General features: G+C 42.8%; 1 protein-coding gene across 1 annotated transcript in view; it reads left to right on the forward strand.

Annotated features, from left to right (window-relative positions):
• Positions 1 to 493: 493 nt before the first annotated feature.
• The window catches only part of LOC122683754 (chondroitin sulfate proteoglycan 4-like), a 60,662-nt gene continuing 44,777 nt past the window's right edge, over positions 494 to 16,378 (forward strand). The window contains exons 1-3 of the mRNA XM_043887579.1: positions 494 to 985; positions 2,650 to 3,120; positions 7,902 to 8,078. Of these exons, the coding sequence (XP_043743514.1) occupies positions 521 to 985; positions 2,650 to 3,120; positions 7,902 to 8,078 (1,113 nt within the window). The 5' untranslated portion in view covers positions 494 to 520. The remainder of the gene's footprint in view (positions 986 to 2,649; positions 3,121 to 7,901; positions 8,079 to 16,378) is intronic.

The raw sequence follows: 16,378 nt of genomic DNA on the forward strand, positions 1-16,378 counted from the left end.
GGAAGCTGAAACTGATTCGCTCTTCAGATTCTCCTGGAAATCAGGACAACATCACCGCCTTCACAGATCAAGACATCCTGGGTGAGCGGCTGATATATGAGCACGATGACTCTGAGACCCAGAGTGACGAATTCCTCCTTGTGGCCTCCACCGCAGGACCAGACCAAGAGGAAGCATTCAGGGATCTTGACATGGAGCATCTGTTTACAGAAATCAAAGTCACCATTTCTGTGGAGTTAAAGAATGACCAGAAACCAGTGCGCATGGTGGATAAGGTCTTTCAGGTTGTGCAGAACGGCCAGCGCTGTTGACCCTCTCAGATCTCTGCTACCATGACCCTGACTCAGATTTTGACGATGGGCAGTTGCTCTACATCCGGCGGGGCATCCCGAACGGGGACTTGGTGCAAGCCAGTGACCCAGCTCAGGAACTCTACTGGTTCAGGCAAGAGGACCTGTGGGAAGGACGCGTGCTCTTCAGGCACCGGGGTGCAGACTCGGCCCGTTTTGTGTTGTTCGTGATGGACGGTGTCCACTACACATCATCCCTCCTCGAGGTCAGCGTGTCAGACCCCTATGTCCGTGTAGTCAACAACACGGGGCTGCTCGTGCAGAGAGGAAAGGACAGCAGCCTCACGACAGCCAACCTCAGTGTCACCACCAACCAAGATGTCAGAACAGACCACGAGGTCCAATTCCACATCGTGCAGCCCGCAAAGCGTGGCAGCGTGCTGGTCAACAGCTCAGCATCTGGCTCATTTTCCATGCATGACTTGAAGCAAGGGCGTGTGATTTACAGGCATGACGGCAGTGGCAGCTTCGATATGTTCAACCTAACAGTGCGAGTTAAAGATACACATTTATATGTGGGAGTCTACATGCAGGTGGACTCAGAAAGCCACCAGCATCACACGCGGATTCTGCACAGTAAGACCCTTGTGGTTGAAGAAGGAAAACCAGTAAAACTGAGTAGAGAAAGGCTCCAGGTAGGTGGGGGTCCCAGCTCCCAGCATTCTCCCCCTCTGGAACCGCAGGGACAAGTGATCTCTTTGTTTGCTTCTGAGAGCTGATTTGTGCTCATTTCTCTCCTGGTATTTGGAATTACTTTTTAAAAATGCAGATGCCGTTGAAAAGAAAAGCCAGAAGGTTCCATGATTTTGATACTGCTAATTGTTCTATAGTCGGAAATGGAACATAAAGAATCCTAAAATCCCTTCATTTTAAAGCTGTGTGCACAAGATTACACAAGTATGCATATATGTTTATAATGTAGAATAACCTGCGAAGGAGGAGGGAATGTATATATTACAGGTCATTACAGTATATATTACAGGTTCATTACAGTAATGAAGAGGTCATTACTTTTTTCATCTTTCATGGCAACACTGACAATATTTCATTTGATCTGAGTTACATTTGTAATGTGGTGAAGCAGGGTATAAAAGTGTAATTTAACAGACATAAAAAGGATTCCTAAAACAGATGAGGATACTATATTGCACAGTTTATTTCTTTAGCTCTGAATGTGGCCTTGTGTAGTTTCTTGAAATTGGTGGATAAATTGGCCCAGACCCGGGGAATGCCAAGGGTGAGCCTTCACACCAGAAGCCTCCTGGTTTCCTGAGGCCCCGACTTGAGAGCTTCTAGCAGCACAGCCCTACTGATCAGAGTTAGGTGAGAGTGAGTAATCTGTGCAGGGTACGTAAACTGATTTATGACAGTTGGCCACAAATGCAAGCTATTCTGAATCTACCCTCAGGACTGCAAACAAGTTTGCCTGCTTGCTAAATACAGCCAATAACATCAAGTAGAAGTGAATTTGGACTTCTCTGGTGGGTCAGTGGTAAAGAATCTGCCTGCGGTATAGAAGACCTGGGTTCGATCCCTGGGTCGGGAAGATCCCCTGGAGGAGGGCATGGCAACCCACTCCAATATTCTTGCCTGGAGAATCCCATGGACAGAGGAGCCTGGTGGCTACAGTCCATGGGGGTCGCAAAGAGTCAGACACGACTGAGCGACTGAACAGCAGCAGCAGCAGAAATGAATTCAAGTCAGAGCAATTTACTGAATAATGAGTTTTGACCAAGAGAATATGGAGCCCCCCCAGCTTTTTTCTCAATTATTTTTCAGGATCTTAGAGAATTTAAGTTTCACCACAAGGGGGTGTACACAGTTCATGGACTATAAATATATCACAGAAAGTTTTGAGATGAATTTTGCTGAATCAGTAAATTAAAAGTATATTCAAAATGCTGAGCTAGTTTAAAAATAGACTTTCCTTTAAAGCCTTGCAATTTTAGTGCTTTAACTGCTACTTCTTCTACCATCTTTTATTCCTTCTCTAGATACCATTTTATTTCTTTCAGCTCTATTTTCTGAGTCCTAGGTTTCTTGCCACTGTGAATGATATCTTGATAATACATTAGTAACTGTTCAAATGTTGCTTTGTCTTTGTGATCAGGACTAAAATGCGAAATATTAGCATGGTTACCAGAACAGACCCAGGCTTAAACTGTGTCTTAACCTGGATTGTAACTTAAGCCATTTGTGAACATTAATAGAAAAAAAATTTGGTTCATCAAGGGTCTTGACTCTTCCGTAGATTAATGTTTTTCTTTTTGTGTCTCTGTGTTGTTAATGTGCACTCAAGGCTGTGCATGAAGACCTTGTTCCTTCAGAGGCAGTGTTCATTGTTAGAACTCCGCCAGTGCATGGATACCTTCGAAGGTCTTTACCGGACGAGGGTAGTGCGGGTGCAGAGGAGAAGTTCCCTTTGATGTTTACGCAGCAGGATGTTGATGATGGTTACATTCATTATGTACAGACAATGCCTGACCAACAACTGGACCGTTTTATACTGGATGTTATGAGTGGCTTCCAAGCTGTGAGCAGACTTGAAATCCTGGTGGATGTTGTCCCTAAACAGATTCCTCTGGCAGTACAAAATTTCACAGTCCAGGAAGGTGGCTCCAAGGCACTTCCAGAAGACTATTTCAAAATTCCAGGCAAGCATTTTGAGGGACTTGACTGTGAATTTGTTCTACTCAAACCACCAAAACATGGTTATGTTGAAAATTCTCATTTTCCAAGAGTAAAGCTGATGAAATTTACCAGGAAACAGGTAATAACTCTCAGTTAATATATTTGGATTTGGATATGTTGGATAAGAAAAAAATTGGCTGTTTATCACTTGGATTCTTGGACTTTGGGAAGTGATGGGGCCTTAGTAGATATCTGGTCCAACCTCCCAGCAGATGGAGAAGCCCTTCCAGGATAACCCTTTACAAAAGGTCATCTAGTCATTGCTTAAATATCCTCAGTGGGTTTTTAGAGTGTTATTATTGTGATAGTTTGCTTTCTTACAATGAATAAAAGAATGATTTCCATACTTAAAAAAAATATTGCAAAGTATCTTTCAGATCCCCATTATTTCCTTTATAAGCTCCTAGGAACACACTGTCTTCAGGATGGAAACCATGAACAGCTATGTAGCATCTTTGGATATCTTTGTCCAGTTAGCTAAGAACGCATGTTGCTGCTTCATTTTGCTTCTAAGGATTTCACCTCATCAAGTGACTTGAATCCATTTACTAAAAACTTATTCTGTTCAAGTTACTATGTAAGGCTTCCATGACAAGTAGACATATTTTTTTGCCTGCAAGAATTGCTGTGGGGGAGTTAGGCACATGAACTTTAATATAAGCTATACTCTTCTTGTCTTTCATGTAGCACTTTAACAGTGATATTGTGGGTGTGCAGAATGGTCACATTTGACTCTAATTGAAGGCTTCTCGGAGGGAATAAAGTTTAAGCTAGACTTTTAGGATAGAGTGAAAGGGCAGGGAGATAATAGAGGTGAAGAGAGAAAGCAAAGAAATGCAAGCAAAAGAGGACTATATGTCAGTGGTGTGAAGGCATTGAAGTGAATGGTGTTCTAGGGGCCAAGGAATAGTTCACGAGGTTCCCAGATGGACAGAGTGTGCTGGAGGGTGCTTAGGGGCCAACTTTGGAGAGCCCTGAGGCACATGTCAAGAGGGTTAGACTCTATCAGGTGGTATTCAGAGCCACGGGGAGAAGTGGAGAGTGCTGAGGGTGGAAAAGACCTTGGAGCTCAGTGCCTCTCAACTGGGGATCCAGGGGAGGTGATTCTTCCGTGATTCCATGCAGCCATCTCTTAATGATAGCTTCCTTCCCAAAGGCTGGACAAACCACATAAGATAACCACCTGCTCTCATGTGAATGGAATTTAATTCTATTCACCCCATGTACTCTGGGTGAGAGACTGAGCCCTAAATTTTGGTTCTGTCTTAACCGATTCTTTATCGTCTGTGCTTTGTATTATGAGAAGTGTGTATTTAAGCATGGTTGGTTGAAATATGCATCAAGTGTGTGTGTTCCCTACAGTATCCATGTTGTTGTGTAGCCTTGTTCACAGTCAAGACTATATGTTCCTGATCTTCAGGTGACCCTGTTGACTTAAAAAATAGTCACAGTCTAAAAGTTGAGAGTTGTGTTTTATTTGGTGGAAATTTTTAGGGCTTCAGGCCCAGGAGACAGCAGCTCAAGTGACCCTGAGAGAATTGCTCCAAGAAGGTGGGGGGAGAAATCAGGTTATATAGAAGTTTGCAACAAAGAGCAGGTAGTCTGAACATCAAAAGATTATTGTCAATGAAATAAAACCAGATTAACCAAGCCAAAGAATTTAGCACTTTTCTATTTATGAGACAATGAAAGAGTCTGGGCTCACTCGAATCATTCCTTTCACATGCACCTCAACTAGCTGGGGCCAGTATCCTGTTTTCATATCCTGAGCTGCTCAGAGCTCACTGTAGGGAGTGGCTACAGCCTAACGGCTGCCAGGTTGTGGGTATTCTTCTCCTTCCTGAGTGCCCATAAGGCTCAGGAATTCACATTTGGAGAACCAGAACATCACTGTGACATCCTTTGTTTACTGATGTGACTGGAAATCCTCCATTTCTCAAGACCTTTACAATTTCTCTTCTTTGATGACTTCTGAGGTCCCTGGGGTTTGACACATGGTCATTTTCACTTATGGTGACACCTAACAACTTGTGGCTATAACCTTCAGTGACTCAGAGAAGGAGAGGTCTTGGCCATTTTTGCCCTTCATTCATTCAATGAATAGTTCTTGAGTGTCCATTATGTGTCAGGTGTGCTAGTTCTAAGTATTGAGTGTAAAGCAGTGAATTAACCCAGCAACAAACCCTGCCCTTATGGATTTTTTTTTTTCCTGGTGGGGAAAGAAAGAGACAGAGAGAGAATAAATGAAATAAATAAGTAAACTTATATAAATAAAATAGATGAATGAAGATTAGTGCTATGGAGAAAAATAGAACAGGAAAGAGAGATAGGAAGTACTGGGAACATCAGTGATGTTTGTGTGTCTGGGTGTGCTGATGCTCAGCTTCAAATACAGTGGTTGGGGGCCCAAGGCAGCCTTGAGCAGACACCTGGAGGACGTGATAGAGAGTGAGCTTGGTGGATATGGAGGAAGAGCATTCAGGCAGAGGGAAGAGCAAGCAAACAGCTCTGTGAGGGGAGCAGGAGGAGCTCAGCGTGTGGAGCTTCCCACAAGGGTGGGGGGCCGTAGGTGAGGTTAGGGAGGTCCAGTATGGGAGGGCTTTTGACTTCACCTTTGACCCCTAGTGAGATTCAGAACAATGAGGGAGGGAGAATGTGATTTATTTTTGTTATTTTTTTGTTGATTTATTTTTGTTATTTATTTGTTGTTATTTTTCTGTGTGCTCAGTCACGTCTGATTCTTTGTGACTCCATGGACTGTAGCCCGTCAGGTTCCTCTGTTCACAGAACTTTCCAGGCAAGAATACTGGAGTGGGTTGCCATTTCCTACTCCAGAGGGTCTTCCCAACCCAGGGATCAAAACAGGGGTCGCGTCTCTTATGTCTCCTGCAATGGCAGGTGGATTATTTACCACTGAGCCCCCTGGAAAGCCTGCTGCAAACAGAAGGGGGGAACTTAATATTCCCTGAACATGACTGGTGATGGCGGACCAAACACTTTTTAACCTTTTAAGATTTTCTACAAGTTTATTAAGTACCTGAAGGTCAGCAGATGTTTTTCTAGCATTAGAGCTAGGAACAGATACATTCCCACCAAACCCTCCTTGCCTTTAGATTAATACCTACTAACTGGCATTTTGGGCTTCCCAGCTGGCTCAGCTGGTAAAGAACCCACCTGCCAATGCAGGAAGTGTAAGAGCTGCGAGTTTGATCTCTGGGTTGGGAAGATCCCCTGGAGGAGAGCATGACAACCCACTGCAGTATTCTTTCCTGGAGAATCCCCATGGACAGAGGAACCTTCAGGCTATAGTCCAAGGGGTCAAGAAGAGTTGGACACGACTGAGGTGACTTAGCATATGCATGTGCACACTGACATTTTAAATGGTAATTTGAGAGAGTATTACTCCATTGAGGAAATGATGTATTTCTACAGGAAGGATACAGAGAAGGGATGTCTATTTAAATGCTATCTTCCTAAAGCATATTAGGTTAGAATTTCTCCTGCCCTCTGATGCCCATCTTCCTCATTTTTAAAAAATAGCTTAAAATAGTATGTTCCAGAAATATGTGGTCAGGCCTATGGTCTGGAATACTCTTCCCAGGGAACTCCAAAGAAACTTTCATGCACCTGTGTTCAAGTGGTTACAACCTTCCCTTGAGACAGTTGGTGAACTTTTCAACTCTTGTCAGAGACACCTCTGAGAGATCAAAAGTCTTTGCTCAAAGGAAGTGCGCCATAGAACTGGACAAAGTTGAACTGTTAAGAATGTTGGCTGTATTTTATCAAAACAAACACAACCCCAGAGACTTTTTGGAAGTTCAGCTACTCCTGTTGGGCTTTGGAAGTTCTCTGCTGTTGTATTTTTGGGTCACAGGTTCAGTGAAACCAAGTTCCCTTCTACCTTTAAAATTCTTCTGGTGTCTGGTTTTGATCCATGCTTCCATCAGAGTCTTAAAGACATGAAAAGCATTCTGATGAAATCTGTGGGTATCGCAAATCCAAGAAGAATAACTAATTTACTGGACAACCGTTTCAGAATGAAAATTAGAAAGATGAAATCAACCAGGGATAAAAGTAAACATTTGCATTTTGGTTATTACAGTGAGAGAAATCTGGCTTGATAAAATAATTTATTTCCAATGTATTTCATTATACTCTGTCCTCAGGAGCTTTATGGTAGCTGTTAAGAGAGGCACCAAAAAATGATTGTATTCTGCAGGAGGAGGAGGAAGCAGGTGTAACCTCACATACAAAGAGCAGTTAAGGGAATAATGCATACTTAGCTCAGAAAAGAGAAGTTTGGGGAAACTTAAAGAGTCTGACTGAGCAGGCATGCATGCACACAATAGTTTCACTGGTCCATGTGTCCCCAAAGAGCAGAAATCCAACCAGTGGGTGGAAACTTCAGAGCCTAAGCCCAATATTCTGAATTGTCCAACTTTCTGAATTGTCTACAACTTCAAAAATTAGTCTCTCTAAATACACAAGCAGAGTCTGAATTTTAATGGCTGATCCACTGGAAGAAAGGGAAGATTATGTCGCCTACAACCCATTTTAGTGTTTGAAATAGCCTTTGAACTCAGGCCTTGTGATAACCAGACCAGCATTTTCTTTATTACCCCATGTTGCTCAATCACTCTGTTCATTCTTAAACTTAATTTTGGGATACTGCACTACTTCATCACAATTATGCCATCCATCAGAATTTGCACTCTGATTGTCAGAATCAAATTTTATGGGATGAACACATGCTTCTGTGTTTTAAAGAGATATAAAATATCAGGATTTCTCTTAGAGCGTTTTTGTCATATTTTAAAATTACATATCTCGTAGTTTGGTGATTTGTTTTTTTGGTTACAGGTAGAAAATGAATTGATTTCCTATGTGCATGATGGTAGCGAAGAGCTTCTTGACAGTTTCACCATCTTTGCAAATAGCTCAGAGCTTGGAAAACAGAATTTGCCCCAAACTCTTTTTGTGACCATTGAGTCAGTAAACGATGAGGCTCCAGTAATAACAGCCAATAAAATCCTCCAGGTAAGTGCTCCGTGCTTTTGGATTTATCATAATAATGCAGAGCTACCCACTTGATTTTCTTTTGTATTCTTTCTAATGTTAATAAGATATATGACTATGTATGTATAGTTGACATATTCCAGCTGGTTTTAAATAAATGTTAGTCATTACCAAGACATTATGTTGGTTTTGGCTTGTGCTGTTCTAAACCAGTCATCTAAAATGTTATTTTCTAAGTGACAAAGGATCTAGTCCACCAAGCTACAACTTGGTGCGACATAACCATTGCTATCCAGCTGGTAGTTGACACAAAGAGAAAAAGGATCTTTGGAGAGTGGTGTCCTGGCAGGTGACAGAGAGGGGCAGGAAGAAAGCAAGGAGAACAACAAAGAAATAAGGAACAAGAAGCCTTTGACCTTGATTTAAAAGACACTCCAGCACCAGTTGGATGATTATGCCAGCATACCCAGGAGCCCACCAAGGGCTAATCTAAATAGAAAATTTTACATTGTTAAAAATCACTGGAGCTTTTATGTTTTTATTTGCTCACAATAATTGGATCTGGGAATAGGCTTTTTAGTGCTTTTAATTCTATTACAGCTTGTTCGTTATGCAGCCTCTACATTTTAAGGGAAAAATTGATGATGGTGTTTTTAGATCTTTGGAATCCATTCCTTTATCTTTTAGTTGACTTCCCAGTCATTGCCCAGGTACGTGGGGATAGTGTGTTCCAACTGGTCAACCGTGTGGGCCTCCCTGCTCCGCGCCCCACCCCTGCCCCCCGCCACCGCTCTGTTTTCAGCTTCCTTTCTCCCTCTCTCCACACTTCTTATTTTAGTACCTGTTGACCCACTCTCAGCAAAGTGATCTGAGAAGTAGGCTGTGGGCTAGTGTGATGAACGGTAGGAGTCAATCATTATTAAACACAGTTATAAAAGTTTACATTTATTACTGAGCAGAGTACTGTACATCTTCCATGCTGGTGTCATTTTCACAGCCCTACAAAGGAACTGCTGTGATTAATACCCTTGTTATAGATGGGAGTGCTGAGGCCCTGAGCAGTCTCAAGGGAAGGTGTGGACTTGAAGCCAAGTGTGCCCAAGCCTGACTGTCTCACCACTGTGCTCTGCCACTTCCCCTCTTACCCATGACTGACTCAAGCTCTCCCAGTGTGTCTGTGTGATCAAGGGCTGTTTTATTAGTGAAGAAAAGTCTCCAGAGTTTTTCTTCCTCTTGCTCCTACTAAAGTGGGCTTACAGGAATAGGTCCGAAGCAGGCGTATTGACACCTCCGTGTGCTCAGGAACCTCGGCAGAGGATCCGAGCACTTTGCTGAGTGATGCCAACTGCGGGGTGAGAAAGATCCAGGGAAGGGACTGAGGCTCTAGAAAGAGAAGAGCTAGAGTTGCCTGAGAGAGAGAAGGACCAAGGAATTAGGTAATGAACTCTCAGGCTTCCTTATGGAAGGGAACCGAAGCCCCGCTATGGGCTTGGCGTTCAGTTCTGAGGTACCGTCAATTTGTAAGAGGCACTATCAACTTAATAATAGCTTTACTATATTTAAATGTACTTGTCAATTTAAGATGTTCAGAACATTAAATTGTGAGGAGAAAAAAGTGTGCCCTAGACTTTGTCTTTTCTTAAAATTAGGAAAATATAGTCTGCCAGGAACCTTGCTTGCTCAAGTAGTTTGCCCAGACCTCTTGCCCCATCCCGGATTCCAGTGTGTTTCTCAATAGAAAAAAATAATAGTAGCTGGGGGCAGGGGCCATTGCCTTTATTCCTGCCTTTCCCCCTTGATAGCCTGGATCCAGGCCAGGAAAGATGCAACTTCCCAGTTTCGAGTTGCGTAGTCATTTGACACTGGCTCTTTCTGAAGTTATTTTTTATTTATCTAGTAAGAAACTCATTTCTTCTGTGAAAGTTCTGGATTAAAGTTAGGAGACCAGAGTTAAAGGCTTGTAAACTGCCCAATTTAAGCAAAATTTCCCTGGGCCTCAGCTGAGCTTTCAAAGAATTGATGCTTTCAAACTGTGGTGCTGGAGAAGACTCTTGAGAGTCCCTTAGACAGCAAGGAGATCAAACCAGTCAATCCTAAAGGAAATCAACCCTGAATATTCATAGGAAGGACTGATGCTGAAATTCCAATACTTTGGCCACCTGATGTGAAGAGCCGACTCATTGGAAAAGACCCCGATGCTGGGAAAGATAGAAGGCAAAAGAAGAAGGGGTCAGCAGAGAATGAGATGGTTAGATAGCATCACCGACTCAATGGACAGGAATTTAAGCAAACTCTGGGAAACAGAGAAGGACAGAGGAGCCTGGTGTGCAGCAGTCCATGGGGTTGCAAAGAGCTGGACACAACTTAGCAACTGAACAATCCCTGGGACTCACCTTCCTCGATAGCAAAACCATAAGCATATCTGCAGGGTGAAGTATGTGAGTGTCTATGCATGTGTATGTTTTCCTTGATCATCTTGCAGTCCCTCCTAGTTCTAACATCTTCTGGTTTTTATGACTGTAAACATTGTGTGACACTCTCTGGGTGAAGCTGCACTTGGAATGGATGAAGGGGCTATTGAGCTTCCATTTTCTGTTGGATGGAATCATTCCAGGCTAGACTGGGGGAACCTTTTCTCTTTGACTGGGAAACATATGAATGGTTTTGGTTTTAAAGTCAGTGTGTCTAAAATTTGGAGGTGACTAGGTAAGACTGTAGGACATATTAACTAGTCATGTACACATGTAGAGATAGTTTTGGTAGGATTTGCTTGATTATTTTAAAATGGAAGACATCTCAAGAATTTGTTTCTTCAGTTGTAGATGGTGGTCATGGTGCTCTAACAATGAAAATCTTTCTGTATCAAGATGTTTAGGCTTATTTGCCAAAAATGATTTTTTTGTTGTTGTTTAAGTTGTGATGATTATGAATAGAGGCTTTCTAGATTTCACTGATTACTGGTCATCTGGTGCAGAACATATTAATAGTACCAGGACTCCTTAAGCATGGGTGTGTTGCCTGCTCTGGAAGCCTAGCTGGACCCTGGTCGCCCAGCCTTCTAGACACGCTCCTCTCGTAGATGCTTCCCTGACCACCAGCTGAAGGAGCAGTGTGCCGTCCTCTGTCCCTTGACCCTGCTTTATTCTCCTTCGTAGTAAACAAATATAGTGTATCTCCCCCCATAAACGTAAGCTCCATTGGGAAGGGAATTTGCTGTCTCTTTCCTGTGGTGGCCTCAGTGTCTGGCACAGCCCCTGACAAGTAATAAGGGCAATAAATTTTGACTAAGTGCTCCACGGAGCTTCTGTTGATTGGAGTAGACCTTGAAAGTATGTGATAAACAGAGTGATGAACTGCGGTATTTTTCTGCAGAGCTCTTAAGGGGACAGAGAGCCACGGGGTCAGAGGATGATGATCTTGCAGAGAACATGGTGAGCTAAGGTCTTATCAAGGAAGGGACATTTGAGCAGAGCCCTGTGTGTCAGGGGTTCACAAGCCCTCTACAGGTTTGTTGGTTAGCAAGGACTCATAGAACTCAGCATAGAGTCAAATCATGGCTAAGATTTATTTCAGTGAGAGATATGAAGCAAAGCCTGCTCAGGGAAAAGGCACGTGGGGTGAAGTCCAGAGGAAAGGAGGTCAGGCTGTAAGAGTCCTCTCCCAGTGAAGTCACACAGGACGCAATCAATTCTTCTAGCAGCAAATTGTGATGATGTGCAGGAAGTGTTGTCTACCAGGGAGATCGTTAGATCCCGAGTACCCAAGATGTTTACTGGGGGCTGGAGCCCAATAAACATAGGCGCCCTCTACCTAGTATGTACCAAGTCCCAGATTCCCAGGAGGAAAGCAGGGGTTCAGCACAAACTACATTGTTTGTGCTGTTTAGATACACACTCTTATTATTTTAGGAAAAGGTTTGTATCAGTACAGGAAACTTTAATAATAGAGTTCCCAGATGCCAGCGAAGTACCAATTTGCACACAGGACTTCCTAAGGAAAGGCAGTCTTAAGCCTACTTTTTCTGAATAAAGGCCAGGGTGAGTGGGCTCAGGTTGGGGAGAAAGGAACCATATGACTGTTAGGAGCACAAGCATTCCCAGCAAGGGATTCAGCTAGAGCAAAAGTTGTGAACCTGTAGCAGGTTTGGCATGTTTAAGGACATGAGAAGCTCAGAGTGACTGGAGCAAATGGAGGAAGAAGAGTGGTCAACCATTAGGTTCCATGGTGAGAGCTGATTGCTGGGCATAAGGACCTCCTATGCTAGACCATTTCATTCCACTAGCCAAGAGGAGATGGGGAAGTGGGCCAGCATTTATTGAGCCCCTGCCAGGCTCCATTCTAAAAGCATCACATGTGACTTCTCATTCATTTCTCTCACAGTCCTTGATGTAGAATGAGGATTACAGTAGATCTGGGTGCAGAAAGGTTAAGTTCCTTGAGCAGGGTCATACAGTTAGTAAGAGAGTGAGTTTTAAGCCCAGGTGGTCTGAGCAGAGTCCACTCAGCTATCCACGATGTGAATGATCTGGTACAGTGTTTTAAAACTCCAGGTTGCAAACTGTTCATAGTCTGTGAAATTAATTGAGTGGAACAGGACCAACATTTTAAAAACAAATTAAATAGAATCAAATAGAACAGGTAGCATCAGAATGCACTGTGTATAGCAAGGGCAGGATTGTTATATGAAACTTTTGCTTCATTTTAAACACACACACATACAAATACACATATGTGTTCTAGGTTGTTGTGTAAAAAGTATCCCTCTCTTTGTGTGTTAAAGAACATTGTATGCCACTGATCTAGCAAATCTAAATGCTTTGATATAGATAAATCGCTTTTTAAAATTACTCTTCCTGTTCCTAGGAACATCTGACCTTTGACAGGTTGAGTCAAGTCTTGGAAGTTCATTTATAGAAACTTCTATCTAGAAGGAACCTGGAAGTGGATACTGGAGGGTTGTAACAGAGTTAATGCAGCCTGTAACAACCCCCACCCCCACCCCACCGCCACATACCCCTTCATCAGGGTACTTTACCACTTGCAAGAAGTCTCTGTGTTCAGGGGAGGGGGCATAAATTGTCACTATCAGCTTTGAAGTCTCCCTGTGAACACCATCATCATAGGCCTGCCTGCCAGCTCAGCCCTACCCGCCCATTTGCTGCCCATCTGCCTGTTCCGTCCAGCAGGAAAAGAGACGGGGATGGTCAGGCTGGGTACATTGTCTGCAAACATGGCTGATTCACTTTAGGTGCCGCTCTACAGCCCAGAGTCATGGTGAGGAGGGCATATACAGAAATGGAAGAGCATCATAAATTATAAGATTTTAAATATTAGGGAAAAAAGGGATGTAGACCAGGATATATAATGACAACCTTCCTTTTCTGTTGTATATAGTATAATGTGAATGAAATTGGTTTAAGGATTTTAGAAGAAGGAAATCTTGAGCCCTAAAATTTTATGATATAATTATAATGTCTGTTATCAATCTCAGTATAATTTAGACCTGATGAAAAAGAGCCAAGAGGCAGCTAATATCGAGAGCCAATGTTGGCAGTTTATAACACCTAAGATATCCTTTACTTTTTGCCCCTGATATTTTTTTTAATTGAAGTATGATCTCTCTATCATATCCATGACAATGTGTAATAGCAATGACAAATGAACACAGAAAACTTCCTGGAAAAACTGTGTGTGTTGAACATATTGCAAAGTGTTCTCCAAAACTGACAACTTTTAATACAATTAAAGAAGTGCCACATGTTAACCTTGTTAACTTTCTGAAAATTAATATATAAAGTGTATGCATTTCATCAAAATAGCAAAGCTGTGGGAGTACTTTTTCCAAAAAATAATACTTTCCCCAAAGCTATGGTTACTAGTTACTTCTTTCTAGGGAAAAGTTTCAATGTAGGGAATTATTTCAGGCGGTGATTTTTCTTTTTCTAGATTTCAGAGCATGGGAAACAGTAATAATAACTATTATTTACATAATCATAAGAAGGGTAGTACTAAAGAATGTTCTAACAATTGGACAATTGTACTCATCTCCTGTGCTAGTAAGGTCATGCTTAAAATCTTGTATGCTAGGCTTCAGCATTATGCAAACCAAGAACTTCCAGATGTCCAAGCTGGGTTTAGAAAAGATAGAGGAACCAGAGATCAAATTGCCAACATTTGCCAGATCATAGAGAAAGCAAGAATATTCCAGAAAAACATCTACCTCTGTTTAATCAACTACACTAAAACCTATGACTGTGTGGATCATAAACTGTGGAAAGCTCTTAGAGAGATGGGAATACCAGACCATCTTACCTGTCTCCTGAGAAACTTGAATGCAGGTCAGGAAGCAACAGTTAGGACCCTGAATGGAACAACTGATTGGTTCAAGATTGAGAAAGGAGTACAACAAGGGCTATCTGCTGTCACCCTGTTTGTTTAACCTATATGCTGAGCACATCATGAGAAACGCTGGGCTGGATGAGTTACAAGCTGGAATCAAGATAGGCAGGAGAAACATCAACAACCCTAGATACATGGATGATACCACTCTAATGGCAGAAAGCGAAGAGGAACGAAAGAACCTCTTGATGAGGGTGAAGGAGAAGAGTGAAAGAGTCGGCTGAAAACTAAATACTAAAAAAAAAACTAAGATCTTGGCGTCTGGCCCCATTACTTCATGGCAAATAGAAGGGGAAAATGTGGAAGTAGTGACAGATTTCCTCTTCTTGGGCTCTAAAATCACTGCGGATGTTGACTGCAGCCATGAAATCAGAAGACTATTGCTTCTTGGCAGGAAAGCTATGACACACCTAGACAGTGTGTTGAAAAGCAGAGACATTGCCGATAGAGATCTGTACAGTCAAGGCTGTGGTCTTCCCAGTAGTCATGTATGGTTGTGAGAGCTGGACCGTAAAGAAGGCAGAGCGCCAAAGAATTGATGCCTTCAAACTGTGGTGCTGGAGAAGACTCCTGAAAATCCTGTGGACAGCAAGGAGAGCAAACCAGTCAATCTTAAGGGAAATCAACCCTGAATATTTGTTGGAAGGACTGATGCTGAAGCTGAAGCTCCAGTATTTTGGCCATCTGATGCGAACAGCTGACTCATTGGAAAATTCCCTGATGCTGCGAAAGATTGAGGGCAGAAGAAGAGGGTGTCAGGGGATGAGATGGCTGGATGGCATCACCAATGCAATGGACATGAACTTGGGCAAACTTTGGGAGATGGTGAGGGACAGGGAGGCCTGGAGTGCTGCAGTCCATGGGGTCACAAAGAGTTGGACACAACTGAGTGACTGAGCAACAACAGTCGCTGATGCTTACATAGCACTTATTCTGCTTCTAGCATTGTTATAAGCATCTTGTATTTATTTACTCATTGAATCTTCAACAACTTTATGGGATATGGTTTTTATTTTAAGGATGAGGAATCTGGGGCACAGAGAGACTCAGACATTTGCCCATGATCAAAAATGGAAGAGCCCGTGGTAGACAGTAAGTGACAGAGGTGAGGATGTAAGTTGTCACTTGTAACCGTGACCCTCTATTCTGTCTTCCGTCATGGTTATAGTTAAGAAGCCCAAAATACTGGAGCTTCAGCTTCAGCATCAGTCCTTCCAACAAATATCAAGGACCTGAGGAAGTAGATAAAGTGAGTTTTACTGTTATTTCCATTTTCAAAAGGAGAGAAAGCTTCAGAAATGAAGTGAGTTGCCCAAAATAATCAAGTTAGACAGTGGCAGAGTCTGGGACAAAAACAGTCCTAAATATGAATTAATAAGGCCTCTGTATTACAAAACATTCTTCAGAGAAAGAGAACCAATAGTGTGAGTGTGCGTGTGTATTTATTTGGTTTATCATAAGGAATTGACTTACGTGATCACGGCTGCTTGCATGTCCCAAGATCTACAGGGCAAGGGGGCAGGCTGCAGATGCAGGAGAGCCAATAGTGTGAAGTGAAGTGAAAGTCGCCAGGCCAGAATACTGGAGTGGATAGCCTTTCCCTTCTCCAAGGGATCTTCCCAACCCAGGGATCAAACCCAGGTCTCCCACATTGCAGGTGGATTCCTTACCAGTTGAGCCACAAGGGAAGCCCAAGAATACTGGAATGGGTAGCATATCCCTTCTCCAGCAGCTCTTGCTGACCCAGAAATCGAACTGGGCTCTCCTGCATTGCACGTGGATTTTTTACCAACTGAGCTATAAGGGAAGCCCCATGTAAAGGCTTTCCTGGTTCAAAGGCAGTCAGGCAGGAAAGAATACTCTTCACTCAGGGAAGGATCAGCCAGTTTGTCCCACTTAGGCCTTCAGCTGATTGGAGAGGC

Source organism: Cervus elaphus, chromosome 25 (assembly GCF_910594005.1).
Source record: "Cervus elaphus chromosome 25, mCerEla1.1, whole genome shotgun sequence".
Taxonomy (NCBI): domain Eukaryota; kingdom Metazoa; phylum Chordata; class Mammalia; order Artiodactyla; family Cervidae; genus Cervus; species Cervus elaphus.